At 55.8% G+C, this 25,856-nt stretch overlaps 2 protein-coding genes across 4 annotated transcripts; both read right to left on the bottom strand.

Annotated features, from left to right (window-relative positions):
* Positions 1 to 75: 75 nt before the first annotated feature.
* SYTL1 (synaptotagmin like 1) lies at positions 76 to 9,064 on the bottom strand. 3 transcript variants are annotated; one of them, XM_020909153.2, is made up of 16 exons: positions 8,917 to 9,064; positions 7,216 to 7,328; positions 6,624 to 6,852; positions 5,486 to 5,634; positions 5,214 to 5,286; positions 5,093 to 5,138; positions 4,561 to 4,645; positions 3,834 to 3,937; positions 3,556 to 3,669; positions 3,172 to 3,338; positions 2,806 to 2,902; positions 2,074 to 2,232; positions 1,723 to 1,801; positions 1,504 to 1,603; positions 521 to 726; positions 76 to 308 (listed from the first exon to the last, which is right to left on the bottom strand). In XM_020909153.2, exons 3-16 carry the CDS (start codon positions 6,812 to 6,814, stop codon positions 169 to 171), a joined length of 1,710 nt encoding a protein of 569 aa, XP_020764812.2. In that variant the 5' UTR covers positions 6,815 to 6,852; positions 7,216 to 7,328; positions 8,917 to 9,064; the 3' UTR covers positions 76 to 168. The 3 variants fall into 3 exon arrangements, with proteins under 3 accessions (XP_020764812.2, XP_020764811.2, XP_070315106.1); XM_020909152.2 differs by lacking the exon at positions 7,216 to 7,328; XM_070459005.1 differs by lacking the exon at positions 7,216 to 7,328 and having other exon boundaries at positions 3,556 to 3,663.
* Positions 9,065 to 12,237: 3,173 nt separating this feature from the next.
* On the bottom strand, positions 12,238 to 23,065 carry TMEM222 (transmembrane protein 222). The gene is made up of 6 exons (XM_020909154.2): positions 22,833 to 23,065; positions 17,434 to 17,518; positions 16,126 to 16,157; positions 14,593 to 14,689; positions 14,374 to 14,504; positions 12,238 to 13,279 (listed from the first exon to the last, which is right to left on the bottom strand). Exons 1-6 carry the CDS (start codon positions 23,027 to 23,029, stop codon positions 13,192 to 13,194), a joined length of 630 nt encoding a protein of 209 aa, XP_020764813.1. The 5' UTR covers positions 23,030 to 23,065; the 3' UTR covers positions 12,238 to 13,191.
* Positions 23,066 to 25,856: the final 2,791 nt, after the last annotated feature.

The raw sequence follows: 25,856 nt of genomic DNA, 5'->3' as shown, positions 1-25,856 counted from the left end.
CTAAAATTCCTTCCTCTGGCCCCCTTCACTTTCACCACCAACCCCCTCCCCACTCCCAGGCAGACATCAGCCTCCTTGTTGCCCTCAGAATAGACTTTATTTTTTAGCGAAGGGAAGGCCCTGAGATGGGGATCCCAAAAGAGGGCTTTTGTAGAGCATGTAGGGCAGCTATGTCCTGGGGGCCAGGTTGGTTCTGAGGGGCAGAAGGCCATCCACCCACTCACATGGCCGCTCCAGGAGGCTTTGCCACAGCCGCCTCTCCTCATGCGTGGAGTCCATCCAGGGCACCTGGAGCCCGTAACTGCTGCCTGGGTGTAGTGGGCAGGGAAGGGGTGGAAGGCATGGTCACATTGGACACCCCAGATCCTGAGGAACAGTTCCTGGTCCCTGGTCATGCCCCACCCCACCCCCCAGTTCCCAGTGGACACCAAGCTCAGGAAAGGACAGAGACCTGCCCAAGGCCACCCGCTGAGCCCCTTTCTCTTAGCATCAGGTCCCCTCAGGGCTCTGCCCCACTCACCGGTGCCCAGGCTGAGGCGTGTGCCCCCAAGCTGGCGACTGCCCAGGGCCCCATGGTCCCAGAGGGAGAGCTCTGCACAGGCCTGGCGCAGGTCAGCAGGCCCGAAGCCATCATAGACCATGGTGTGATTGAACATGGGGTTGAGGCTGCGTCGCACCACCCTTGTCCGCTGGCGGCTGGCCCGGCTATCATCAGGCAGCACCGAGCTGTGGGGGAGGTGGGCTGACGTCAAGTGGCCACCCCCTCACACTCCCCAGCACCCACCGGTCACCGAGTCCTACCCACACTCCCTCGCAATGTCCATGTCCTCTGGTTCCTGCCTGAGAACCGGCCTCAAACCCTTGCTGGGACCTTTGCTTCGATCTCCTGCTTTTAAATTACAACTCCTATCCACAGGACCCCAGAGTAATGTCCCTGAAATGCCAGTCTGCTGCTCCTCAGCTCAATCACCTTCAAGACCACCCAGAAGTGATTTCCAAACTTTTCTAAAGCAGGCGCTTGAAGCTCTTTCTGCAAAACAAAATATTACTCAGAAGTACAAAACCTAAAGGGAAACCAAAGCCTCTGGTTGAACCAGGGCTGGGAGCTCAGAACCTCATGGGCCCTGCCTCTGTTTTACTCTCTGAGGGTGGAGCAGCAGATGCAGGTGCCCCTAGAATTCCTCCGGTGCTTACTTTGAAAACCACTGAACTGCAAGGAAAACCACAACCTGGTTTTCCAGGTCCTCCATGGGTGGGCCCCCAAGACCCAGTCTCAGCTCTCCAGCAAGTCCTATAGGCGCCAGTCACTGGAATGCAGCTGCTGGAAGGAGTCCTCACTCTCCTGACTCGAGGACTTTGCTCAAGCGGTCCCCTCCACCCCTGCTCAGTGGTCAAAGCCCAGAGGGGGGGTGGGGGGGAATCAAAAGTGGGTGCATATTGAAGGCGGGGGCGCTCCGTTGCAGGAGAAAGGAAGGGAAGCCGGGAAGTGGCAATACCCCTCACCATTGTACGAAAGTATCCGGGGGCCCTGAGCGCAAAGGGATGAGATCCTGAACCTCCTTCACCCAGAAGTGCAGCTCCCCGCTCGGGGGCAGTCCTGGACCTGCGGAGAGACTCGGCTCAGGCCCTGGCCCGGGGACAGCATCCCCTCACCCTTGTGGGACCCGGGTTCCCCACCTCTCCAATCCCATCCGGCTTGGCCCCTCGGGGGCGGTCACTCACCCTCGGAGCCAGCGGGGATGTACTTGAGGGACAGAGAGAGCAGCCCGCGGCTGGGAAGGTCGTCGGGAGAGGGTGGGACCTGCGAGAGGCGGGCTTGTCAGGGCCTGGGGACGAGGTCCTAGGGAAAGGAGGGGGGCGGAGTCCCCAGAAATTGGTGGGGCGTGTCTCTGGGGCGGGGCTCCGAGAGAACAGCCTGTGGAATCCGAGAGCCACCCAGGCACCAGCCGTCGGAGACCAGACTTCTGCATGGGGCCGTTAAGGTTTCGAGGGCGAAGGGGGCTGGGGGAGAGCCCGGTGGGGTAAAGGCGGGAGATCTGTGCCGGGGTCTCCCCGCGTGGGCCAGCTGCTCACTCGGGGCTGCAGGGGGAGCCAGGTGGGCTCGGGGTCCCAGTCCCACGTGTTCAGGGGCACTTCGACTTCGCCCAGAAAGATGTTGCGACCCAGGCTTTCGCGGTGCCACACGGACAGGCTCAGCACGCGGCCCCGGAGCTCAGTCTGCGGGACAGAGTACTGGGGACAGGAAAGAAAGAAAGGGGAGTCGCTCAGTCGTGTCCGTGAGGTCTTTGCGACCTCATGGACTGTAGCCTACCAGGCTCCTCCGTCTATGGGATTCTCCAGGCAAGAATACTGGAGTGGGTTGCCATTTCTTTCTCCAGGAGATCTTCCTGACCCAGGGATTGAGCCCGGGTCTTCCGCATTGGAGACAGACGCTTTGCCCTCCGCGCCACCAGGGAAGTCCGCTGGGGACAGGAGGTGCACTTAAATAAATGGAGCAGCGTCGAGGCCGCGGCCTCAGTGCTGTCGGAGTGTTCGCTGGGGCTTATCCTACCACGCTCCTTGCTGGAAGGAATCCTGGGGAGCCCCAGAAGGCGTAAATGGGGGTCTGGACTAGCGCCGTGCCCACCCCTAGACCGACATGCCGGCGGGTGAGTTAATTCGAGGCCCTCCCAGCCGTTCCTCCCGCAGAATGGAGGATTGGAGCGACCAGGAGTGACAGTACCATGTCTACCCCTGCCCCCCTGGGGCCGCAGGAAGGGGGGGTTCGGTTCATTAATGGGGCCTGCCCCGTCGTTGAAGCCTCACCCGGAGAATCTCGTTGAAGACCGGGTTCAGATTCCGTTTCTTCACTGTTGTCTTGCGCTTGCTCTGCTTATCTGGGAGGAGGTAGCTTTTGACGTAGCTGGAGCGGGGAAGGTGAGGAACGGAGGTAAGGGGGGGGGGGGGCGCTTTACCCTTCCAGCCCCTTCCAGCACTTGCTCCAGCCACAGCCTGGAACGCGTGGCAGGCCTCGTGCCGCGCTTTATAGGAGTTAAATCACCCAACTCCTGCGTCTCCCAAGAAGGTTATTCCCATTTTGCAGATGGGGAAACTGAAGCCAAGAAAAGCGGCGCGGTTGGACGGAGAGCGCGGCACCCTTAGCGCCCCAGCCTCGCGGGGTCGGGCACTCACGGGTCGGAGCGGCGGCGCCGTGCGGCGGCCAGGCCCTGGCACTGGATCACGTGCACGCGCAGCTCGGCGGCCCCCGGCTCGTAGCGCAGCGCGAAGTGCACGGAGCCGCGCACTTGCACGGCGCCCGCCTCCGGCTCCCCTGACAGGCTCATCTGGCTGCCGCTCAGCTGCGGACGGAGGGTGGGAGGTCAGGGCGGGGGACCCGGGCTCACGTCGGCGCTGGGGAAGCCGAGCGCCGAGGGTTCAGATCGCGGGAGTTGGGGGGGTGGGGGGAAGGGGGGGAAGTGAGGTCAAGGGAGGGGTTATGCAGGGGTTGCGTGTTGGGATACGGGGGAAGGAGGCGTCCCCACCCCCGCCCCCAGACCCTTTCCCTCGTCCCCTCACCGTGGAGGAGTTGAGGCTGGACAGGGAGGAGCTGCTGCTGAGCATGCGGTCGAACGAGGGGTCGGCCCCCGGGGTCTCCTCCCCATTCTCCAGCATCTCAGACGCCGCCTGGGTCTCAGGAGGGGGGTAAGTGACTAAGTGACCGGGGCGCCCCCGTAACCCCTCGCCCCTCCCGCGGCGTTTCCTGGTCCCGCACAGCTCGCAGCCTCGGGCAGAGGCGCTCCCCGCCCAGAATCCGCTCCGGGTCTTGAGAGCAGCCGCGGGCCTCTCCCGCCTACCTGGGCAGGCGGGGGCTGCGGCTCCTCCTCTCCCCTCGACGGCGGCTGCATCTCCGGGTCCGCCTCCTCGCCGGCGACGACCGGAGGGTGCCCCAGGTCAGGGGCTGGGAGGGGCACAAGCTGCTCAGCGAGCCCCTCCCCTGCCCGCCCGCCAACCCGCCCCTGAGCAAATTTGGAGGGACTGGTTTACCAGCCAGGTTCAGGCCCCAGGGCTGCCCTGCGGTCGCCCGTGGAGACCACGCCTCCCCGCCCACAAAACAGGAGGAGAAAGGTGAACACAGGTGTTCGGGGGTCACTTGGAGCTGTCTCTGGGCTTTCCTGGACTGTAGCCTGCCAGACTCCCCTGTCCATGGGTTTTCCAGGCAAGAATATTGGAGTGGGTTACCATTTTCTTCTCCAGGGGATCTTCCTGACCCAGGGATCGAACCCATGTCTCCTGCATTAGCAGGCAAACTCTTTACCGTCTGAGCCACCAGGGAAGATCAGATGGTAAAGAACCCGCCTGCAATGCGGGAGACCAGGGTTCGATCCTTGGGTGGGGAAGATCCCCTGGAGGAGGGCATGGCAACCCGCTCCAGGATTCTTGCCTGGAGAATCCCCGTGGACAGAGGAGCCTGGCGGGCTACTGTCCATGGGGTCGCAAGAGTCGGACACGACTGGGCGACTAAGCACAGCTCGCAGAGAGCTGTCTCTGATCCCCCAGCCTCCCTGTGCTTTGAACACACACCTTCCCGCTCATCTTCTTGGGCTTGGGGCTCCTCCTCCTGCTCTGAAGGCTTTGTGGGGACACATGGTGAGGAGACATCCGGTCCCTGAAAGAAGCAAGGGGTAGAAGTCACAGTGGGGACTGGTAGTGAAGGGCTGAGAGGTTATGATGGGATCAGAGGTCAGAGGCTTCAGCTCCAGATTTTCCACTGCCCTCAGGACCCAGCCAGCAGCCAGCTGCAGGACCAGTCTGGCCCTTTTACTTCACACCCCTTCACACTTCAGGACCTGCCCTGCCTGACTCCCAGGGTCCCCAGCGGTGGCATCTGAGTCTTGGACCTTGCCCAGTTCTGTCCCCCACCCCACCCCTAGTAGCCAGTTCGGTTTCCCTTAGAGGCTGGGCCCAGAGCTCCATGTGACAGAGGAGGAGGACAGAGGCCTAGCCCAGGGTTTCCCAATTAATTCGCAGTCTGGGTTCTTTCCCCCGCACACCCCACCTCCGCTCCAGAGACTGTACACGCACTCGTTAGCCTGCTGAATCACTCATTACTCACCTCGGCCTCGCTGAGCCTCTCTTGGGGGCCCTCGTCTACAGAGAGCCTGGGAGGAGGGAGAGGTGTAGTCAGGGATGGGCCGACTGGAAGGCACCCGCCACTGCCTGCCACACCTCCTCACCTGGGCTCCAGGGCCTCTTCAGTCTCTTTCCCTGCAGCCTCGGCCTCCCCATCGCTGCCTCCAGCCTGGTCTCCTGCACACAGGTGAGACGTTGTGTGGACCCCTGCTCCTGGGATGTCTGACCCTTGGAGATGCCCACCCATTCCCCAGAGCCCATGGGGGGGCGGTGCCCACCCAGAGTCACACAGTACCAGGGGCCCCCTCTCCTTGTCCGCATATACCCAGTGACCTGGGCTGCACAAGGCCTGCCCCCTCTGGGGAGCTCCTCTCACCCCTGCAGCCCTTCTTTCGGCGGATAGAAGCTCGGACCAGGTCAGAGCCGAAGTGGGCGTGCTGGTGCCGCTGGGAGCGTGCTTCCTGGAACCAGTCCCCAGTTAGGATCTTCAGCTGCCCAGGGTCTGCCAGTGATGCCCGGAGCTTGCTGGAGGATGGGGGAGGATGTGGCGGTCACCGCTTATGCAATCAAGCATTCTTGCCACCCACTCTGTGTGCCAGGCCCTGTACCTGGGGCCAGGGATATAACAGTAAATCAGACTTGGTCCCTGCTTTGGAGGTGCTTGGGTTGGCAGGAGACGGAGTCTGGAATAAACCAGGACTACTATAATGTTGTAGGAGTCATATGTATGTAAGAGGGTAAGCTTTGCCTTTGAGAATCCTGGAGAGCTTCCCAGAGGAGGTGACATTTGAATTTCTTCTTAAAGGACAAATTCAGTTCTCCAGGTAGAGAAGGAAAATATTTATTCTTCATTAAATGACTGTGTATAACCCTTCTTAACTCTATGAAGTAGGCTCCTTAACCCCATTTTACAGATGGGGAGAGCAGTGTTGGCGAGGTCCAAGGTTATAGGCTAGGAGGTGTCTGTGTGTCCCCAAACACTACTGACGAGTCCCACGCTCCTCTTCACCGTTCTCTTCCAGGCATGAGGGACAGCACAGAAGTGAAGGGTGTGTTTGGGGACTGTGGAGCAACTGAGTGGCTGTAGCATTACACTTTGAGTATGTCAGGTGGTGGGGTTTACTGGTGAAGGGTGAGATGGGAGAGGCTTCCAGAGACCAACCAGGGAGGCCTTGTGGACCACAATTTGGAGCTTGTCCCTGACGGGATGCTGAGGTTTTAGGAGTGGATACCAAGAATAGATCTGGAGAGTTCTGGCTGCAACATGGCAGGTGGACCCAAAAGGGTGAGACTGCAGGCAGGGAGGCTGGCAGGGAGTGGGTGCAGCCACGCTGGGAGAGGTGATGAGCTGAGGCCATGGGCCTGATGGCCAAGGGCCAAGTATTCCAGGGGGCCAAAGCAAGGCCTACTGAGATTTCTGACAGGCTGCACCTTGAAGGGACAGGGTGGGGGCCACCTGAGCACCCCCAGGGCCAGAGGCCCCTTCCTCCAGGGCTCCCCTTGTTCTGCCTTACCTGACCCGTCCGTCCTCCAGCTGGCGCAGGCGGGCATCTCGCTTCAGGACCTCGGCAATGGCCTCCTGCTCCTCCTCTGTCAGGAAGCTGAGATCCAGGAGCCCATCGGCCTCCGGCTCTGGCTCATGTGCCATGAGGAGGCCAGGCAGGGACCAGAGCCCCTCTGGAGCTGGGTGGCCCCTCTGGGGCATCAGCCGGGGCAGCGCCCAGGCTGGGCACACGTGGCTCCCTGGGGGCACACCAAGGGTCAGGGCACATCCTGGAGCCAGCTGCCTTTTTCTGCCCAAATATACACCCCTGTGGTGGGCAGGGTACAAGCCCAGGAAGGCTGAGATCAAGGTGGCTTGAGAGGTACTCATGGACACATGCTTACAGAGGCCCATGAACATACTCAGGGACACACTTCAAGACATGTACAAAGACATGTGTGTACACACTGATGCCTGTAGATACACTTGCCCCCAATGAGACGTACACCTGGGCACACATGCACACTGACCCTTGTATAAAAACAGGCACATGATACCTGGTCCCACATAAAGGACCCTAGGCAGTCATAGACCCAGATCTATGTGCAGACCAAGAGACGTACCTCACACATCCTCACACCTGCACACAGGCAGGGGCGTACAAGGGCGACAAGGGCCACAGATGGCTTCACCTGTGCAAGGGTAAGTCTGGGAGCAAAGGCGTGTCCCTGGATACCTACAAATCACACAGGCTTTTGCACACACATACTGCACCCCCCCAAACCGGATTGTGACCTTGAAGCTAGGGACCAGAGCCTTCCCGCTAAAGCCAGAATTGTGCACACAGCAGGTAGTCGGTAAATGTTTGACTAGTTAAATGCAGAAATACACCTGCACATACACGGGGAATATACACACGCAAACACGCAGCCAGACACATATCTGGCCTGGGAAACACAGGCTCACACACAGGCTCTGCTTGGCACCCTGCCCTGGGAATCTCCCTACCTGGGTCCCTCCCCTCCACCCTTCACTACCACCCTGCCCTGGCCCAGTGGGCCTTCCTGTCTGAGGCAACCTCCTCCCCAGCCCACAGCCCAACTTCCTCCCCCGGAGGTAACCGCGGCACCCATTCCCCCTGCGGCCTCCAGCCCAGGGATGCCCCTGCTGCCAGCCCTGCCCCCTGACCTGGAGACCCGGGCCGCTCTACTCTGACTGAATGGGATCCCCGCGCCCCGGCCTGGATCTGGCTGGGATTTTGGCCGTGGAGGCCGAGTGCTGCAAAGCAGCTCGGGTACCATGGTGACTCCGGAAGGAAAATATCTCTGCAGCCCCGAGGGGCGTGTGGACATGGCAAGGGGCCTGCGACTGGGCCTGAGCCCATGGGGCAGGGTGGTCTCTCCTGTTCTGCTCCGCTAGTCCCCTCCCTCCCGGGGCACCAGGCAGGACCAGGGTGGGGCGAGGACGCTCAGTAGGCAGGTCCTGGCTTGTGCCCGCGTTTTGTGCCCTCCAGCTGAGTCAGCAAGCCCGTCGAGCAAGCCCCTGCCCCACCCTCCCAGGGGAGGTGGGTGGGTGTCTCGATCAGGTGTCCTGTATGACGCTGGGGAAATGCCTTGTGCCCCACGCTAACAGCATTTCCTGAACGTCTACCATGTGCAGGTCCGGGGTGTTGCAAGGTTTGGGGCTCTTCTGGGGCCTGGCGTGTGAGCCCCTGTGTTACCTGGGGTTGCTATGAATCTCTGCTCTCAGCAGGCGTCTGCATACTGTGGGCCTGGGTGCCTGTGTGTTTTGTGGGTGTGAGTGTTGCAGCTGCGTGTGTCTCTGGGCGTCATGTCACAGCATGCCGCTGCAGAGGGGACTGTCGTCTGGGTGGTGTGTTCTGTGACCTTCTGGTGACAGCGGAGTGGGATGTGTGCCTGTGTGTGTGTGTGTGACGGGGCTGTGTGTGGCGGTGTGTACCCTGGTGCCCCGGGGGCTACCCAGTGTGTGTGTACGAGCGTGGAGGCGGAGGGACGGTCTGTGGAATTGACTCTACCCTGGTCCTGAGGTTGAGGGCTGGGCTGTGGGCTTCTGAGCCCCCCTCCCTGCAGTCCCTCTGGTCTCAGAGGCAGAATCCAGCATCTGGCCCTCCCCATGGTTCCAACCCTCATGGGACAGACCCATTGGTCAGCTTAAGTGTCTGTCCGTTTGTCTGGTTGCTCCAGTCCCAGACGTGTTCCACCTCCCCCCTTCACCCTGAGATCCAAGAGGGTGCTCAGGATGCCAGGTGGAAGTGCCTGCCCCCCTGGGCACAGGCAGGGGACTCCCGGCCCAAGGTGTATTACCTGTAGGGGTCCAGAATGGAGGGGACGCCTTTGAGGGGTAGCCCGGCTCCCCTGGCCGTCAAGTTCAGGGACCAGGAGAAGAGCAGTGAGGGCCTAAGGCTGACTCAACCGGCAGCTCAGCAAAACGGCTGCCCCACGGAGGAGGAGGAAACACCTTCTCACAGGGCCTGATGCAAAACCGGGCCTGGACTCCTGGCTCCCCAGGGGTGCAGTCTTGGCTTTCAGCAAACCCAGAGCTGATCTGGTCAGTGGGAGAGCCCCGGGGCTTGGCTCCAGCTCCTGGGCAGACTTCCTCTATGACTCCTGTAACCCGAGCTGGCTCTCACCCCTCAGAGCCTCGGCTGCCCCTTCTACAGAATGGGTTGCAGCCCCATCCTGCCCACTAAGGAGCTGATAGAAACTTGCTTTGAAAGCAAAGTTAGAAACCTTTCTGAGAACAAGGGCAGTGGAAGGATTGCACACAGCAGCCAGATAACCCCGAAGAGTTCCTGCTCTGCTGCTGTGTGACCTTTAGCAGGTCTCAACCACTCTGAGCTGCAATTTCCTCCTATGCAAAGTACGGGCTGCAGAGCGTGAAGAACCTCTAAGGGAGATGGAAGTGCCTGGAACCAGTTGGCACAGTTACCAGGTCCTCTGGCCAACATAAGGCCCTTTTGACAACCGCTGTCCCTCAGTGTCCACACATGCTTCCCAGGAAGTGCTATTACCCGTCCCGTATCTATTAAATGGGGATGATAATCCCTCCTCAGATGGATCTCACTAGAGTGCAGTGAGATCCCTACAAGCCCTTAATAAACATGTATATGCATGGGTAGATGCAATAGCCATTGAATGTCCACTGTGGGAGCCGTCACTTTGATGCCAGCCTCCTCTGCCAAGTCTCCCCAAATGGAAGGCGAGTGGCCAGCAGCACCCTCACCCTTGCCCATTATTCTGTCCTGGCTCCGCCCAAGGATGCTTCTCTATTCCACTTCTCAGCTTTCACCCTGGAAGGCATCAACCTTCGCTGTCTATTCTGGCTTCTATACTCTCTTCCTCTTCCTGATCTCCTATCCTAGCATCTGTGACTCTCCTCTCTTCTCAACCTCAATTACTCTGTACCCTTCCCACCTCTTAACTTTCTATTTCCACGTTTCCATTTCTGTGACCAGCCCTCCTGTCCTGGCCCCCAGGCCTCCTGACACTTGCTGCCGCTCCCCAGGCTGCCCCCTCTTTCCCATCTGTCCCCCACCTCCACCGCCGTCCCACTGGCCAGGTTTCCGTTCCTGTCCAGTCTCTTCTGGAAGCCTCTTCCTCCTTGCCTCCTGGCCTCCACCCTCAGCACTACCCCCAGCCCTTTATCGCCCAGCTGTCAGAGGGCTCTTTTATCTGTCATTCTTCAGCTTTGGAAGCTGCCAGCAGACAGCCAGGGGAGCCCTCTGACCCTATTAACAAATCTGCTCCAAGCCTGCCCAGCTGATTCTTAGCATCTCCCAAGACAGTCCATCCTCCTTTGGGCTGCCCGGCCCCTCGGCCGACCCTCAGGAATCCTGCCTGGCTTTGACTGGTCCTATATCCTTAGAGCCCACCGACAGGCGCTGCTTCCTGCCCCTCAACACCCCCCTGCCCCCCACTTGGTCCACGTGTGCTCCCAGCTCAGCTGTAGAACTCCTTCCCCACCCGCTGCCACTCCGCGCCTCTGCACTGCGGCTGGTCTCCAGGCAACTCCAGGCTGAGAGGCCCCGGACCTCGGCTAAAATTCTGGCTCTGCCACATGGCTCCCGTGGCCTTGGATCAATGACAATCTCTCTATAGCGTCTACCCCTTTATGAAACAGGGACAATGGCAGCCGTCTCATAGAACGATTGTAAGGAGATTCCTTTTTCTTGCCTCCAGCGTCCATTCTCCCTTTTCATCAGGGACAGCCCCTCCTCACCTGCCCTCCTATGCTCCAGCAGGGCCACCTTGCAGGGTGGTTCCAAGTGGGGGGCTCGGGAGCCCCAGTTGCTGCCTTTGAACGTGGCTCCATGCTTCCTACCTCTGTGACCTTGAGCAGATCACAGCACTTCTCTGTGCTTTTTTTTTTTTTCAAAAAAACATCTTTTATTTTGGCTGCCTCGGGTCTTAGTTGGAGCACATGGGTTCGTTCCTTGCGGTGCATGGGCTCCAGAGTGCAGAGGCTTAGTTGCCCTGCAGCATGTGGGATCTTAGTTCTCTGACCAGGGATCAAACCCACGTCCCCTGAATTACAAGGCGGATTCTTAACCACTGGACCACTAGGGAATCCCTTCCTTTTTTAATCTTCAAATGGGGATGACAGCATGTACCTCATGGAGCTGAGGTGAGAGTAAATGAGACTTTATCAGTGCTTAGTAACCGTTAAGTGATTTTTATGACACCTATTTAGGTCCATCACCGAATAGCTGATTTAAAGTTCTGCTGCGTGAAAGCAGGCCTGAAAACTTTCCTGTCCATTCTGCCTGTGTCCTCTGTACCAGAACTTAACCCCAACCCTTAGGTTGGACCCCAGTATGCAAAACAGATTTTTGAAAATGGGATAGCTCTTAAGAAGGAAGGTGGCACTATCCTAACCCGGAGAACCCTCATGGCTTGCAAACCACAACACTGTAGGGTCTGGGGTGAGCCGACGGACACCTGATCCAGGGCCCAGAGGGCCATCCTTGGGCTTTCAGGATTCAGAGACCAAATCTTTTGCTAGTTCAACTAAAGTGACAACTGGCATAGCGCAAGATTAGGAAAGACTTTGCCAAGGAAGTGGCTTTTAAGCTGGGAAGGAAGGGCATGACTTCAACAGGTGGACAGCAGAGGACCAGAAGCAGGCGGGTGTTGAGTGGGTGCTGGCTTGTCTCGGTGGAGACCAGGAGGCACTGAGAGAGACTGCCGGGTCCCCAGGGCCATGAAGACTCGAGGCACCGTGGAGCAGGGCAGCGACCTGACCCCTAGGGGTCAGCACCAGGAGCTCGGCAACATGATCTGTGGATACGGTGGGGGCTGGACCCAGGGCTCTGGTCTGTCCTGCACTGACTCCCAATACCACTGCCAAGTTCTTCCCAAAAGGGAATATGGGAGGGGATTCACTATTCGTCTGCCTCAGGGAGACAGCTTCGGGGTGGTGGATGAGGTGTGGTGAGGAACCTCCACAGCTCAGGCTCAGAGCGGGATACACCCGAAGGATGCTGATTCTAAGCTCCAGACACAGCCATGTCCTCGGCAACCAGATCCCTTGCTGGGGGCAGAGGATCCCAAGTTCACCCAGAAGACAGGAGCTGAAGGGAGCTCACGTCCTCCGTGAACCCAGGGAGAAAACAAGGACAGGCCTGCTCCGGAGTTCACGCTCTTTATTGTCCTGTCCAGGGAGGCTTGCACAAAGCAATCTGTGCAGCAGAGGTGAGGGGGCGGCATGGCCCGTCCACATCTTGGAGAGAAGGGGGAGCCGTGGGAGGCAGGCAGAAACAGCTCTCCTTCAGCCTTCTGACAGCGCTGGCTGCACCAACGGCCCTGCAACATCTTGGAGCTTGTCCAGTCACCAATGCGAGGTCCACACCGGGGCTGAGGCCAAGCTTTGTGACACTGCTCTGATCTGCAGGGGTCACCCTGGGTATATCACTCATTTCTCCAGCCTGGTTGGGGGAGCCCAGGCCCCGAACTTCAGGGGAAGATAGGCCCAAGGGCTTGCAGGCCCTGGGAGAGTGGGAAGACAGTGCTGCATGGGCTGGAGGCCGCCCGCTCGTGGGGCCCAAACCACCCCGAGTGCAGCTTCTGACAAACATCTGAGGGGGGCCGTCAGTCCTGCTGAGCCATTCTAGTGGCCAGTGGAGAAGGCAGGCCCCAGGGCACCGAGCTCATGGAGACTTCTCAGGGTGCCCTCGTCCCGGGACCAGAGCTCTGGCAGGAGAATGCAGGGCTGCCCTGGCTGGTGGGTCCAAATGCCCTTTTCTCCCCAGCCATGCACTGGGCTGAGGCAGAGGGAGCCCAGCTCCAGAGGGAAACTAAGGCTTTTCCGACAGATGAACAAAGGGTGCCTCGAGGATGGGGGTCTCAGCCTGGGATGGAGGGGTCCGGGAGCTTCTGAGCAACCGGTTAGGCACAAAATGCAAACGCCTCTGCCCTAAGCTCACCCTCAGCCTTTTACTCCATCCCGCCTAGACCAGACCCTGGGTCAAACCCAGCAGGCCCATCCCTGCCTTTCGGGGCGAGGACAAACAATCTGGGACGAAACAGAGGTGGCGGCTGCCTCCTCAGGAGCTGGGTGGGCCCAGGGCCACGGAGCGGCCATCACCGCAGGTTAAAGACCAAGCTGACGGTCAGGATGATGCCCAGGAGGAGGACAAAAGGCAGCCAGGTCTTCACGAAGGCGCCGACGCTGTGGAGAGAGAGAGGAGAGTGTGGGCTGCAAGGGCCTGGGGAGTGAGTGTGCAGCTCAGAACATCGTCCACCTGCACACCAAGACGGGGCTGCTCCCCGCAGGAAGCTCCCGGACCCACCCTCTCAGCCCCGAACTCGGTCAGCTGAGGGACTGGTCCACTACGGAGGCCCACCAGCTCCCATCCCGGGCGGCTGCCATTCCAGGCGCCTGGTGATGGGACACCTCGCTGGGCATGTACGGGAAGACAGGCCCCCCTGTAGGCCTTCATGACTCCATCCACAATCGCCCCTGTGTCTGGGGAGGGGTCTCCGGCAAAAGAACCAGCAAATCTTTAGTCTGTATGGTGCAGACAGCCTACGAGGTGGGGACTGGCTGGCCAGAGTCAGCACAGGGTTGGGGCTGGAGTCAGGGCCCCGGGTTCAACCCTGACTCTGACTCAGCCTCTGTGTGACCGCAGTTAAGGGCTTCCCAGGGGACCTCTAAAAGCCTTTGGATCGAAAGAGTCTTCTGAAAAGAACCCTTTTCGGAAGCTCTGAACCATGAGCGCAGCTGGAGGAAAGCCTGGAGAGGCGGCCAGGTGTGCGCTGGGGCCCCGTGGGTGGGGCACTCCAGCTCCGAGCTCCCTCTGCCTGTGAATCGTGACTACGACCTGTGACCTCACAAGTCATGAGGCCGTGGCTTCAAAGGGCTTCCCAGGCCACCACGGGGGGCCCACCTGCCCAGAACCCTGCCTCTGGCAAGGGAAGCTGGGAGGGGACCCTGTGGGGTCACCCACTCTCATTTGAGGGTCGACCTGAGCACAGGGCTGGGCACGTGTGCAGCGTCCCCGAGGAGCCAGCATCTTTATCTCCGTTTTACCAAAGGGCAGGTGCCGCTTAGGAGAGGCCCAGGCCACTCGCCGAGATCTCGCCGTGAGCAGGGGACAGAGCTGGCCTCGGATGGCACGCCCTCTCGGCCAGCTCTGTGTTTCAGACCCTCCGAGGCTCCCATCAGCACCTGCTTGGCCCTGCTGGCTGGAGGACCCCAGAAGCCGCCCTGCTGGGATGCGTGGCCCTGGTGGGATCTGTGGAAGCACAGTCCTGGGGGCTCACCTGACGTACTTCCCGTAGAGCAGGCAGAAGAAGCAGAGTGTCACCATGTTCCAGTTGGTGCTGTTGTTGTAGCGCATCAGGTTCAGGGCCAAGGCCACGTGTGAGTGGCAGTTGTCACAGCAGAGATTGTGCTGGAGGTGCAGGGAGGGCTGGCTCAGGCCGGGCTGCGAGGGGGCGCCCTCCCACCCTGCTTCCCGCCCCCAGGGGTGGCCCACCTACCATTCGGTGCTTGTACTCCTCAGAGGCGTCGTGCACACCGGTGTCCCACGCGTTGGGCCCGCTGGCGTAGACCTGAGCAGGGTCCAGCTTCCAGTACCTGAGAGGGGGAAGAGGGCGCTCTGGGCACTGGCTCAGCTCCACGAATGTCCCCTGACGCCTGCTCCGTGCGGGGCCCTGAGCGGGCGCGGAGCTGCAGGGGTGAACCAGGCGCAGGCAGAGAGCCACGCAGCTGGCAGCTGGAACAGTGTGACATGCGCGGCCTCGCAGATCCTGGGGAGGACATGGGCTCACTCAGCGGGGGTGTGAGAGGCTTCCTGGGGGCGGGGGTGGGCGGGAGACACGAGTCTTGTGTGAAACAGGAGGGATCAGCCAGGCAGGGCGTGGGGACTGGACGTTCTAGGCAGAGGGAACGTCTGAAGGGAGGAAGCGGCACGGCGCTGTGTGGCACCTACAGGCATGAAGACACTGGAGAGGCAGGGGGCCATGCTGTGGGGACCCGAATGTCCTCCTGAGGAGTTTATCCGTCTTTCCCCTCACCTCCTCACTCGGGAGGCTAGGGTGAGGAGAACACCCGGTGGAGCTTAAAGCTCACAACCCTCAAGCTGGGGGTCGGCCCACAGGGTCTCTCAGGCGGGGGCGCCGGGAGCTCGAGCGCCCTCTGGCTGCTACGTGGGGAGTGGCTTGACAGAGGAGCCGACAGCATGGACGGGAGAAACCACCGCCGTCTGGGGCCGTGGTCTGGGGACTTGGGCTGCTCGGCGGTTCCTCCTTGGAAACGGGTGCCTGATGCCCTTCTGCCTCCTGCTGAAGAGCGGGCTGGCAGCAGACACCCAGGCCAGAGGTCCCTGAGGACGCCAGCAGGGCTTGGGAGTACCGCTCCAGGCTGCCGGCGCTGTGCGGGACACCCACTCCTCCAGGGCTCCACCCTCCCAGACGCTGCCTCGACCAACAGGGCACCTGATGCTCTTCTGAGCAGACCGATGACTGAAGCGCTGTCTCCAGGCCACAAGAGAGACAGGCCCCCAGACAGAAAAACTGAGGTCCCCAAACCCCATGCAAACTAGCAATACTCCAGGAGGGCCTAAATTTGCTTTCGTTCTCTCCAACCGGAACTTCCCAGCAGAGTTCCAAACAACACCTCCCTTTTACCTTAAATGGTGTATTTGTTCCCTGAGGGGCAGGAGAAAGGGTCTAGGTTTTGGAAGGAGACAGACCTGCATGCAAGTTCCAGTTCTGCCACCTCCTTTCCATTTCTCACCTTTTCCTTCTTTCCCTCACCTTTCCGACGCAGCTGAAAACACGACCTTGCACGGCTGAGGCAAGGTCTAGAAGTCCTGTGGGTAAAGGACCTGGCCAGGGACCGGAGCAGGAGATGTGTGGTATAAGGCCAGACCCTCTGGTGGACCCTGGCTGCGCCCCCCTCAACCCCTCCTCAGGCTGCTAGCTTCTGCTGTGCCCCCAGGAGGCCTGGCCTGCTGCTCCAGGCAGAGGAACCTGGCTCCAGGGCCAGTCACACGCATGTTCGTCACTTACTTGGCAGGCTTCCCAAAGGCCATGTTGTCTTCCTGTTGGGGGACAAGAGCAGAGGTCAGTGGGGAGCCTGCATCCAGGCCTAAAGACAGACCTGGGTTGGTGGTGGAAGTGTCGTGACTTAGAAGGAGGTATGTGGGGTGGGCACAAGTGGGGCGTGGGCCCTGCTCTGGGGCTGGTGGGGTATCTCACGTGCCTGCAGCAGCTTTGCTGTGTGAAGAAGGCGACGCGGCAGGGGTGCAGAGTCCTGTGCCCAGAGACCAGATGCTCGGGGTACAGGCATGACCGCCCCTCTCTATGGCTCCCAAGTAATTCTCTCCCCCTCTCCGGGCCTGGGGTTCTCCAGGTTCTCTGGTCAGTCCCTGGTCTGTGCCCATAAGGAGGTGGTTTCCTTGACAGTGTGAATGAGGACGCCCTCTGACCTCCCAACCCGACAGTGCTGGCCCACACGGAGCCTGGCAGTGTGACTGCAGTCGGAGCAGGACGTGGGGTGGGTTGCGGGGGGACGTGGGGTGGGCCTCAAGAGGCCTCCTTTGAGGGAGATGTTAGAGCCGAGTCCTAGACCTGCTGCACAAGACGTGGAGTGCAGGAGTTACACGGGGACAGAGGCTGGGCTTAGCATCTGCTCACAGAGCTCGTCAGAGGTGAATTCTCATCAACGTGTATGACATGGAAAGTAAGGGCTATGAAAGACCTTTGTGGTGTTAGAGATCATGATATATGTGAATCAGACAAGTTGGTACTGTCACACTCGTTTGTCCCAGCCGCTGATGGAGAGGAAGCTGCAACCTCGAAATAGGCAGGATGCTGCCTGCTTATCTGGAGCAAGCCCACTGCCTCTATCTTGGGCCCAACCCCTGGGAACAGACCTGAGAACACAGCTGGTTCATTCTAGAAGGCCTGCCCCTTCTTCTCCATGGCCACACCCAGAGAACCATGTCAGCCTCCCATGTGCCCCCACCTTGTGACTCCCACCTTCTGAAAGTCCAGAGATGTAGTTCCAGGATGGTCTGACTCTCCACTCTTGCCTCTAACCCCTACCCATGTCTTGGTACCCCCGGGGTGGGCCAAGGGCTGGGTCAGTTACTTAAGACTCCTTCTGGCCACACTGCCCTCCCGGCCTGTCCTGGAGGCAAGAGAAGGGGAAAAGGGGTCAAAACACTGGTGGGGAGCAGAGGGCCAGGGCCAGGACTGCGGGGCAGCTGCACTCTCTGGATACTAGGGACATGGGAAGGCTGCCTGCTGGCAAGATAGGCCAGCCTTCCATGGGAGCCTCAGAGCCCTCCAGAGGGCGCAAAACGGGGAACTCACCGACACAAAGTAGGGGCCAGCAAAGTCCCGAATGACTCCTGTGGATGTGCAGATGCCCATGTGGCCAATGATGGGGAAAAACCACCTGTGAAAAACAAGGACATGGAAGGGCAGAGCTCAAGGGAGTCTCCTGGCTGGTCAGACAGAGCTGGGGACACTCCTTCCGGCGTGAGAGCAGATGAATATAATATGTGTGATGAGTGCCCATGAGACTGGTGTGAGGGGCAGGGGGGTAGGGAAGAGGGGCCAGTGCAGATGAATAACAGAGTGGGGAATCTGTGCACCCACAACACAGCTGAACTCCAGGGACAGTAACGCCGAGTGCGGTGTGGATGCGGAGCGACGGGAGTGTTCCTTCGCTGCTGCTGGGAGTATAAACCGTTTCTACAGCTTTCACAAATGGGCACTACACCCTCTACTTCAGCAACTCCACTTCAGAGTAAACACCCAACAAAAGCAATCTTTTGGTGCCAGTGTCCACCAAAGCTGTGGACCAGAACCTTCACAGCACCTTTATTAAAAAATAGCAGGTAAAAAGAAAAAGAAAAAAAGTTTTAAAAGGAAGGAAAAAAAAAATAGCTGGAAATATTTGTCAAAACTCACTGAACTGCACACTGAAAGTGCATGCACTTTACTGCATGTGAATTATACCACAATGAAGTTGATTAAAAAAACCAGAAATAAGCTAAATGTCCAACGATAATAAAATGGGTAAGTAGCCTGGGGTATAGTCACACAGTGGAATAACAGCTAACAAAGAGAAAGAATAAACTGCTACGTACAACACAGACCTTCACAGACATAAGTAAAAGGAATCTCACACAGAAATGCATGCATAGTATTCTGTTTATATAAAGTTCAAGAAAAGGCAAAACTAATCTATTGTGCTGGAGGGAGAAGATGGGTTATTTCTCGTGGCAGAACTGACAGGCACAAGGGAGGCCCCCTGGATACTGGAAATGGCCTTTCTTGACCTGGGTGACGTGAGCGTACACATATGCAGAATTCATTAACCCATACACTTAAGATCTGTACCCTTTATGCTATATCTTATATCTCAATAAAAAGTTTTTTTTCTTTTTTTTAAAGTAGGGGGGAGCATTTAAACCAAAATATATGTGTGTGTGTGTGTGTGTGTGTGTGTGTGTTTGTGTGTGTTGGGTGTGGGGTAAGTTCAGAAGCTTCCTCTGAGAAACTGATGAAGAAACAATACGTGCAAGGGTAGAGAACCGGACAAAAGCACGGTGTATTACAAGAATTGAGAGTTCAGACTTTTAAAAGTCACGGGCATTTACAAAAACCCAAATCTCAGTAGGACCCCTATATGCAAAACACACAGGAACTCTAGATCTGTCTGTAGTCTGAGAACTATGGCTCCACAGGAACTAGGTGGTGGAGAGACTGATCAGTTTAAGAAGGACTCTCAGGGCCAGCAGCCAAGTGTGATTTTAAGGCTGCCTGCTGGAGAGGTGGAGGCAAAACCTGGAGATGCAGCCCCAGGAAACAATTATGTGGGGCTAGGACATCACAGAGGAGGTGACTTTTAACCCAGACCTGTGAAAGGACAGGATGTCAAGAGGCAGAAAGCAGAAATCCAAAGGCAGCAGAGTACTGCATGTGCCTGGAGAATGGGAGGACAGTTCAGAGGCTCTTCTGGAATATTGGCAAGAGGTGACAGTGATCCTGAGCAGAGGAGTGGTGGTGGGGTGGTGAGAAGCAGATGGCTTCAGAAGATCTTTCAAAGGAAACTGGGTTGTTTTATGACGATAGAATAGAGTGATTCTGGTCTGCAGCCTGAGGACCTGAAAGGATGGTGGGGAGCGGTGGTTTGTTTTAAATTTTTTGCTGTCACATGGCTTGAGGGATCTTAGTTCCAGGACCAGAGACTGAACCCAGGCCCCTGCAGTGAAAGGGCTAAATCCTAACCACTGGACCACCAGGGAATTCCCAAGTGGTCTTTTAAGAATGTAATCCAAATTCCGTCATTCCCTTGCTTTGACATCCACTGAAAGCTTCCTGTTACACTTATAATATACTCCAAACTCCTTCCAGTAGTCTTGTCTTGCTTATCCTCTGATGCCACCTCACTCTTTTCTCTAGCTACACTGCCCACTTCTGGTTCATCAAACACACCAAGTCCTCCCACCTCAATGCTTTTTTTGTTTCTTGCTTTGGCTTCCATCCCAAACTCTCTTCTAGAGCTTCGAATAGCTGGTTGCTGCTTATCATTGATGCCTCAGCTCAACCATCAACTTTGGAGGTTTTCCTTCATGATGCCTTCTAAAGTAGCCACACACAACCCCAGGCACCCTAGATCCCATTACTCTGCTTTAATTTCTTTATAGTATCTACTACAATCTCAGATTACCTTGTTCACTTATATGGTCATTGTCTTTCCCTGTGCCTGTGCGCTAAGTTGCTTCAGCCATGTCTAACAGTCATGTCTGCAACCCTATGGACTGCAGCCTGCCAGGCTCCTGTGTCCATGGGATTCTCCAGGCAAGAATATGGAGTGGGTTATCATGCCTTTCTCCAGGAGATCTTCCAGACCCAGGGATCGAACCCACATCTCTATGTCTTCTGCAATGGTAAGCAGGTTCTTTACCACTAGTGCCACCTGGAAAGCCCCTGTCTTTCCCCACTAGCATGTAAACTCCAGGAGAGCAGGGATTTTCTCTTTGGTATTAGAGTAGCCCACAGGCAGTGCCTGGCACATGACTGGAGCCAAGCAGCAATTGACTAAATGCCAAATGAATGAATGTCCTGCATTTAAGAGTGGAATCAGGCTCTGAAGTCAGACCTGGGTGGAGTCTTCACTGTGTTTTGGGCAGGCACTCATTCCCATCTCTCAGTGAGAGGTGAACGCTAATGATAGTGCCTCAGTGTGGTGTAATTGTGAGGATCAAATAGGATATGCTTGCAAAATGCTTGACACTTCCTTGAACTTGGTAGTTGCTCAGTGTTGTTACCATGAGGTGTACAATAAACACTTGCTATATGACTGGTTGGACTGGTGTATAAGTTGCTGAAGATTCATAGTGGCCACAGCATGGACACTCAGGATTACGGGAAAGGCCTCAGATCTCTCAGACCCTAATCTCAAGATCCCTCTTTCTCTCCTCTCCCCAATTTCTTTCATCTGGTTGGGGCAAAGGTATGGCTTTGACCAGTACTCTATATACCATGGCTGCACTGGAGGTTAGAACAAAGCCTGGAGACAACGGCAGGGCCTGCACGTGGGGAAGCCCCAGAGAAGAAACTCTCAAAGTGTTTGTCAGTCTGGAAGCTCCATGAAGGCAAGCTCCAAAGCTGCCTTGTCGACCATCTATTCAGACCTAGTATGTAACAGGGCCTCAAGATCTGCTTATTGAATGAATGAGTTACTGACCCTGGACCCTTACCTAGTAAGGTAGAGTATTTCAGTGGAAAAAGCCCTATGCTGGCTTCAAAGCTTTTGTTTCCTCATCTATAAAATGGGGGTGACAGTATTTATTTTCTTTCTTTAGGTTGACGTGAGGACTGAATGAGACAGTGAATATAAAATGTTTAGAACAGAGCCCAGAACAGAGTAAGTATCTACTATTTGCTGTTTTTTTGTAGTAGCAGTAGCTGTTATCAGGCTTTTCACGCAGAATTATCAACAGTTCTGAGGGGACAGACAGATCTCAGGATTCAGTTGCCTCTTCTGATCCTCCCCCTCCAAAATCAATGACAGTTGCTTGTACCCCATCTGTTCCTAGCTCTGCACTCGAGGTCGGCAATCACCATAATGCACTACAGTGGTTCACCTCTCTCTCCTGCTGGAAGGCAAGTCCTTTGATGGGAACAGGAGCCCTCTGACAGGGGCACTAGATTCATCTTATGAACACCTGTACACAGATCTGCAGAGAAACGGAGTGTGCACTGCTTCTGGCCCAGATGACTGGGGCCTGTGGTGCTTCCACTCAACGTTGCTACCGGCTCTCTGAAGAGCAGAGGACTCTGCAAACGTGTTTTTGAGAACAGGAGAAAACCAAAGAGATCTTGGGATAACAATACGATTTTTAGCAAAACCAATACATTTCCTCCCACTTATTCTTACATTAACATTTTACTTTCTTCATAGCACTAATCACTATCAGTTCTTTTATAGTTCACTTGTTTACGATCTCCTTCCACCATGATTTAACTCTGTGAGAGCAAGGATCATACCTGCTTTACTCACCATTATATTCTTGTCACATAGAACTATTCTAGGCACACAGGGGTCACTAAGCAGGTGTGTTAAAAGGAATATTGAGTTAATCAATGAAAACACTTTCTTAAATATTTTTATTTTTAAAGGACCCATACTTGGATATTCTTAAACAAATGCAAAAGCATTTGAAACAGAAACAACAGAAATATTTTAACATGATGCAAGACTTAAGAAAAAGAGCTCATTTTAGAATCAGAAACACATAAGGACAAAAATGATCCGTTCTCCATACCACCTGGCTGTTTTTGATACAGGGAACAAATAAGTCTATTCCATCAAGTGAGAGGGAACAGGATGTGGTTAAAAGAGAGCAAGTCAAAAAACGGTGCTGGGGACGGCTTTGCTCACTGTCATGTGAACCTGACCAAGACATTTAATGGTAGAGATCCATCATCTGAGACTGTAATTCCTACCTCAGAAAGTGGCTGTGAAATTCAGAGAAAATGGGTGTAAAAGAGCTTGGCCAAGTGTCCAGCACGGTGGGTAATGGTTATCATCAGTTGTCAGGGCTGAAGCACCAGGGCAAACCAGCTCCCTACCTCCCTAACCCCGCGGCTCCTTGCTACAAGGCGCCAGCAATTTCTGGAGCACCTGCTTTCTTTTCTGACAAAGGCTGATCTGATGCCATAGAAAGAACTTTTGTCTGGTGGGCAAACTGCCTGGGACCTAAACGCGCTTTGCAACAGAGATGAGTGGTCATATGTCTAGGAGCCCTTCCAGTGACGACATCCCAGGAGTCAGTGTGGTCCCAACCAAACTCCCATTCTGGGCCTCCAGACCCAGCAGGATGTCTTGCGTACAGGAAGTGACCAGAAATCGTCTGTTTAATGAATGAATAAGCCAGTGAATGAATGAAGATGTCTCTCTCACACTAAGTCAGGGGGCCCCTTTTCTGTACGCCCACAGGTCCTGAGCTTCCCAGCCTCTGAACCTCTCCACAGTCGTCAACTGTCTCTCAGATCAGACCAGGTGTAACGAGGGCGAGGAGCCGGTCCCATCCGTCAGCACCACTGGCAACACGCGGGTGGCGGGGTACTGATGAACCCCGGCCCCTCGGGAGGGCTCTGCTGCGCTTTGGGCCCGGAGGCTGGCCCGGGGCCGCCGGAGGACAAAGCGCCGGCCCATCTCTCCCCGTCCCGGCCGAACGCCAGAGAAGACTCACGTGAGCACCGGGATGGGCGTCCACACCACGCAGTACGGGAAGCGGCTCCGCTCCACGTCCATGGCGCCGCTGCCAGCACCGCTAAGCTGCTTCTTGTCCGTCTCGGCCGCCGTCGGCGCCTCCACTTCCGCCATACCGAGCGGGGGAGGCAGCGGCGGCGGCAATAGGAGCGGCGAACTCCCTTCCGCTTCCGCCATGCTTCGTGCGCCCTACCGGCCCAGCCCCTGCTCCAGTGCAGCTCGCTGGGTGGCGTCACTTCCCGGAGATGGGGTCCGTTCGGCTTGGCTTTCCCCCCGGGAATAGGAGCTGCGTCCCTCTGGGCCCGGCGCCCGCCAGCGCCGCGCCGTTGCGCCCTTGGCGCGCAGTCTAGTGCGGGAGCCTTACCAAGCATTCAGAAATTCAGTGCGCTGAGGGTTTCTGAGAGGTGTGGTGCAGTCTCTACTTATTGAGCGCTCCTTAGGTGCCACGCGCCTGACATACACTGTTTTTAATCCCCACAAACTGGTTAGACATGCGAGAATTACTGGAGTGGTTTGCCATGCCCTCTTCCAGGGGATGTTCCCGACCAGGGAATCGAACCCGCCTCTCATGTCTCCTGCATTGGCAGGCGGGTTCTTTACCTCTAGCGCCACCTGGGAATCCCCTAGATATGCGAACATCAGTTCGATCAGTTTAGTCGGTCCGTCCTGTCCGATTCTTTGCGACCCCATGGACTGTAGCAAGCGAGGAGGTCTCCCTGTCCGTCACCAACTCCAGGAGTTCACTCACTCATGTCCATCGAGTTGGTGATGCCATCCAACCATCTCTTCCTCTATTGTCCCCTTCTACTGCTTTCAATCTTTCCCAGCATCAGGGTCTTTTCCAGTGAGTCAGCTCTTTGCTTCAGGTGGCCAAAGTATTGGAGTTTCAGCTTCAGCATCAGTCCTTCCAATGAATATTCAGGACTGATTTCCTTTATGATGGACTGGTTGGATCTCCTTGCTGTCCGAGGGACTCTCAAGAGTCTTCTCCAACACCACAGTTCAAAAGCATCAATTCTTCAGTGCTCAGCTTTCTTTATAGTCCAACTCTCACATCCATACATGACTACTGGAAAAACCATAGCTTTGACTAGATGGGCCTTTGTTGGCAAAGTAATGTCTCTCCTTTTTAATATGCTGGCTAGGTTGGTCATAAGTTTTCTTCCAAGGGGTAAGTATCTTTTAATTTCATGGCTGCAGTCACCATCTGCAGTGATTTTGGAGCCCTACCCCCCCAAATAAAGTCTGTCACTGTTTCCATTTCCCGCAGGTTACAAGTGAGAAACTGAGGCTTAAGAGGTGAGGTAAGTGGCCAGGACTCAACTCCAAGTCTGTTTCCCTCTCTTTTTCATTCTGTGGTCTTTCATGAGGTAGTGGTAGCATAAAGGAAGGATAAGCTAAAATAATGTGTGGCATATGTGTAGAAGTAGGGAAAACTTGGCCTGGAGATATTAGAGCTGAGTCCTGATGTTTGCTGGGTGGCTTCAGGATGGGTGCATGCAGTGGTGCAAAGCAAGGAAGGCCTTGCAGAGCAATGTGCAGGAGTGTGAATATCATCTTGGCTGGAGTAAATCACAAGCCTTAGATGTGATCCCATCCCTTCATTGTACAATTGGCAAAACTGAGACTCAGGGAGGTTAAGTAATTGTCAGATCACACAGTATCATATGAAGAAGCTGGGCTCAAACCCTGAATTCTTTGGGCTTTTTAAACAGATGCCAAAATACACAAAGGAAATGGAATCTGCTGGAGTGGGAAGGGGAAATGGGAAGACAAAGAAGGAAGGCAGAAGCTCAAAATTAAGCTGGTGAGAGGTACGGCTACATCCACTCAGAAAGGTGGGAGCTGTGTATTTTTGGGAAGATTTTTTTCCATTGAATTACCTTCCTTCAATGCTGATCTATTTTTAGCACCTAATATTTTAATGCATTTGTGGGGCGTACACCTACCTCTGTTATGGAACTCTAAGGTCCTTAATTTCAGTAGCTCGCACTGTTCCTAGTGCAGAGTAGATGCCCACTGGATATTTCCTGATTTACAGAGTGACTAAATGGATGCTTTTATAAAGGCCTCGCAGACATCACAGGTGAAAATGATTCTCACCCATTCAAAATTATTTTGAGTATGTTTGTGCCTCTCTTGTGGCCCATGTGTGTGATCCGTGAAGGGCAACGACCAGCACCTGGCACAGGTATAGAAGAGGTGGGTATGTTTGTGGGATGAAGAAATTGCATCTTGATTCACTGGCTATAGCTGTCTCATCTCTTCTGGAGGAAGGTCTCCGAGGAAAGTCTATACCTCAGACATGCCTCTTCCATCATTGTCAACCCGTAATTCTAGCAAAGGGCTAGTGGGTGCTCTTTAAACATTTATTGTGTATATGGATGAATAAACAACCAAATTCAGCCTTTCTCAGGGTCTACCACAAATCTGGTAGTACTAACACAAGCAGCACATTTACTCTATGGCCTTCAGTGGCTTCCCATTGCACTTTAGACAAACCACAAATACACTGTGGCTTACAAGGCCCTGCATCATGCCCTTTTGCTTACTTGTTCACTGTCATATAGCCTTTTTCAGTTCCTCTCATGGGCCATGCTGTTTCATACCCCCATGGACTTGGCACATACTGTTCTCTTTCACCTGAAATGCCCCTACTGCCTCCAAAACTGGCTAACTTCCATTCATCCTTCAAGTCACAGATTAAATGTCACTTTCTCAGAGAGCTCTTCCCTGGCCTCCCAATCTAAATGAGAAAGCTCCTGGAATACCTTGTTCTTTTCCTTCACAGCACGTTTGTGGCTATGTCTTATTGGACTCCCCTACTAGGCTGGAAAGTCCTTGAAGGAAGACACTGTATTTGTCTTATTTGCTTTTGTAAAACCAATGCCTACTAGTGTCTAGCATAGAGCATTCCTTAGTCAGTATTTGCTAAACTGAATGAATGACAAATACTTACAAGCTTAGTATGACAGCTACAGTCAGTTTGAGGGCAGGAACCTAG

The sequence above is a fragment of the Odocoileus virginianus genome, chromosome 30, assembly GCF_023699985.2.
Source record: "Odocoileus virginianus isolate 20LAN1187 ecotype Illinois chromosome 30, Ovbor_1.2, whole genome shotgun sequence".
NCBI classification, from domain to species: domain Eukaryota; kingdom Metazoa; phylum Chordata; class Mammalia; order Artiodactyla; family Cervidae; genus Odocoileus; species Odocoileus virginianus.
The sequence above is the reverse complement of the archived record's forward strand: the minus strand, read 5'-3'. Positions and strand labels throughout refer to the sequence as shown.

What these genes read in the sequence shown, in the direction of transcription:
- TMEM222 (XM_020909154.2), bottom strand. Translation starts at nt 23,029, where the DNA reads ATGGCGGAAGCGGAAGGGAGTTCGCCGCTCCTATTGCCGCCGCCGCTG. An exon ending in CTGGCCCCTACTTTGTGTCG is followed by an intron (nt 16,158 to 17,433) that starts GTGAGTTCCCCG and finishes GTCCCCCAACAG; the next exon opens with GAAGACAACATGGCCTTTGG. An exon ending in CTCTACGGGAAGTACGTCAG is followed by an intron (nt 13,280 to 14,373) that starts GTGAGCCCCCAG and finishes CTCTCTCCACAG; the next exon opens with CGTCGGCGCCTTCGTGAAGA.
- SYTL1 (XM_020909153.2), bottom strand. Translation starts at nt 6,814, where the DNA reads ATGCCCCAGAGGGGCCACCCAGCTCCAGAGGGGCTCTGGTCCCTGCCT. An exon ending in CCAAGAAGATGAGCGGGAAG is followed by an intron (nt 3,938 to 4,560) that starts GTGTGTGTTCAA and finishes TGCCCCTCCCAG; the next exon opens with CCCCTGACCTGGGGCACCCT. An exon ending in CGCAGCCCCCGCCTGCCCAG is followed by an intron (nt 3,670 to 3,833) that starts GTAGGCGGGAGA and finishes CCCCCTCCTGAG; the next exon opens with ACCCAGGCGGCGTCTGAGAT.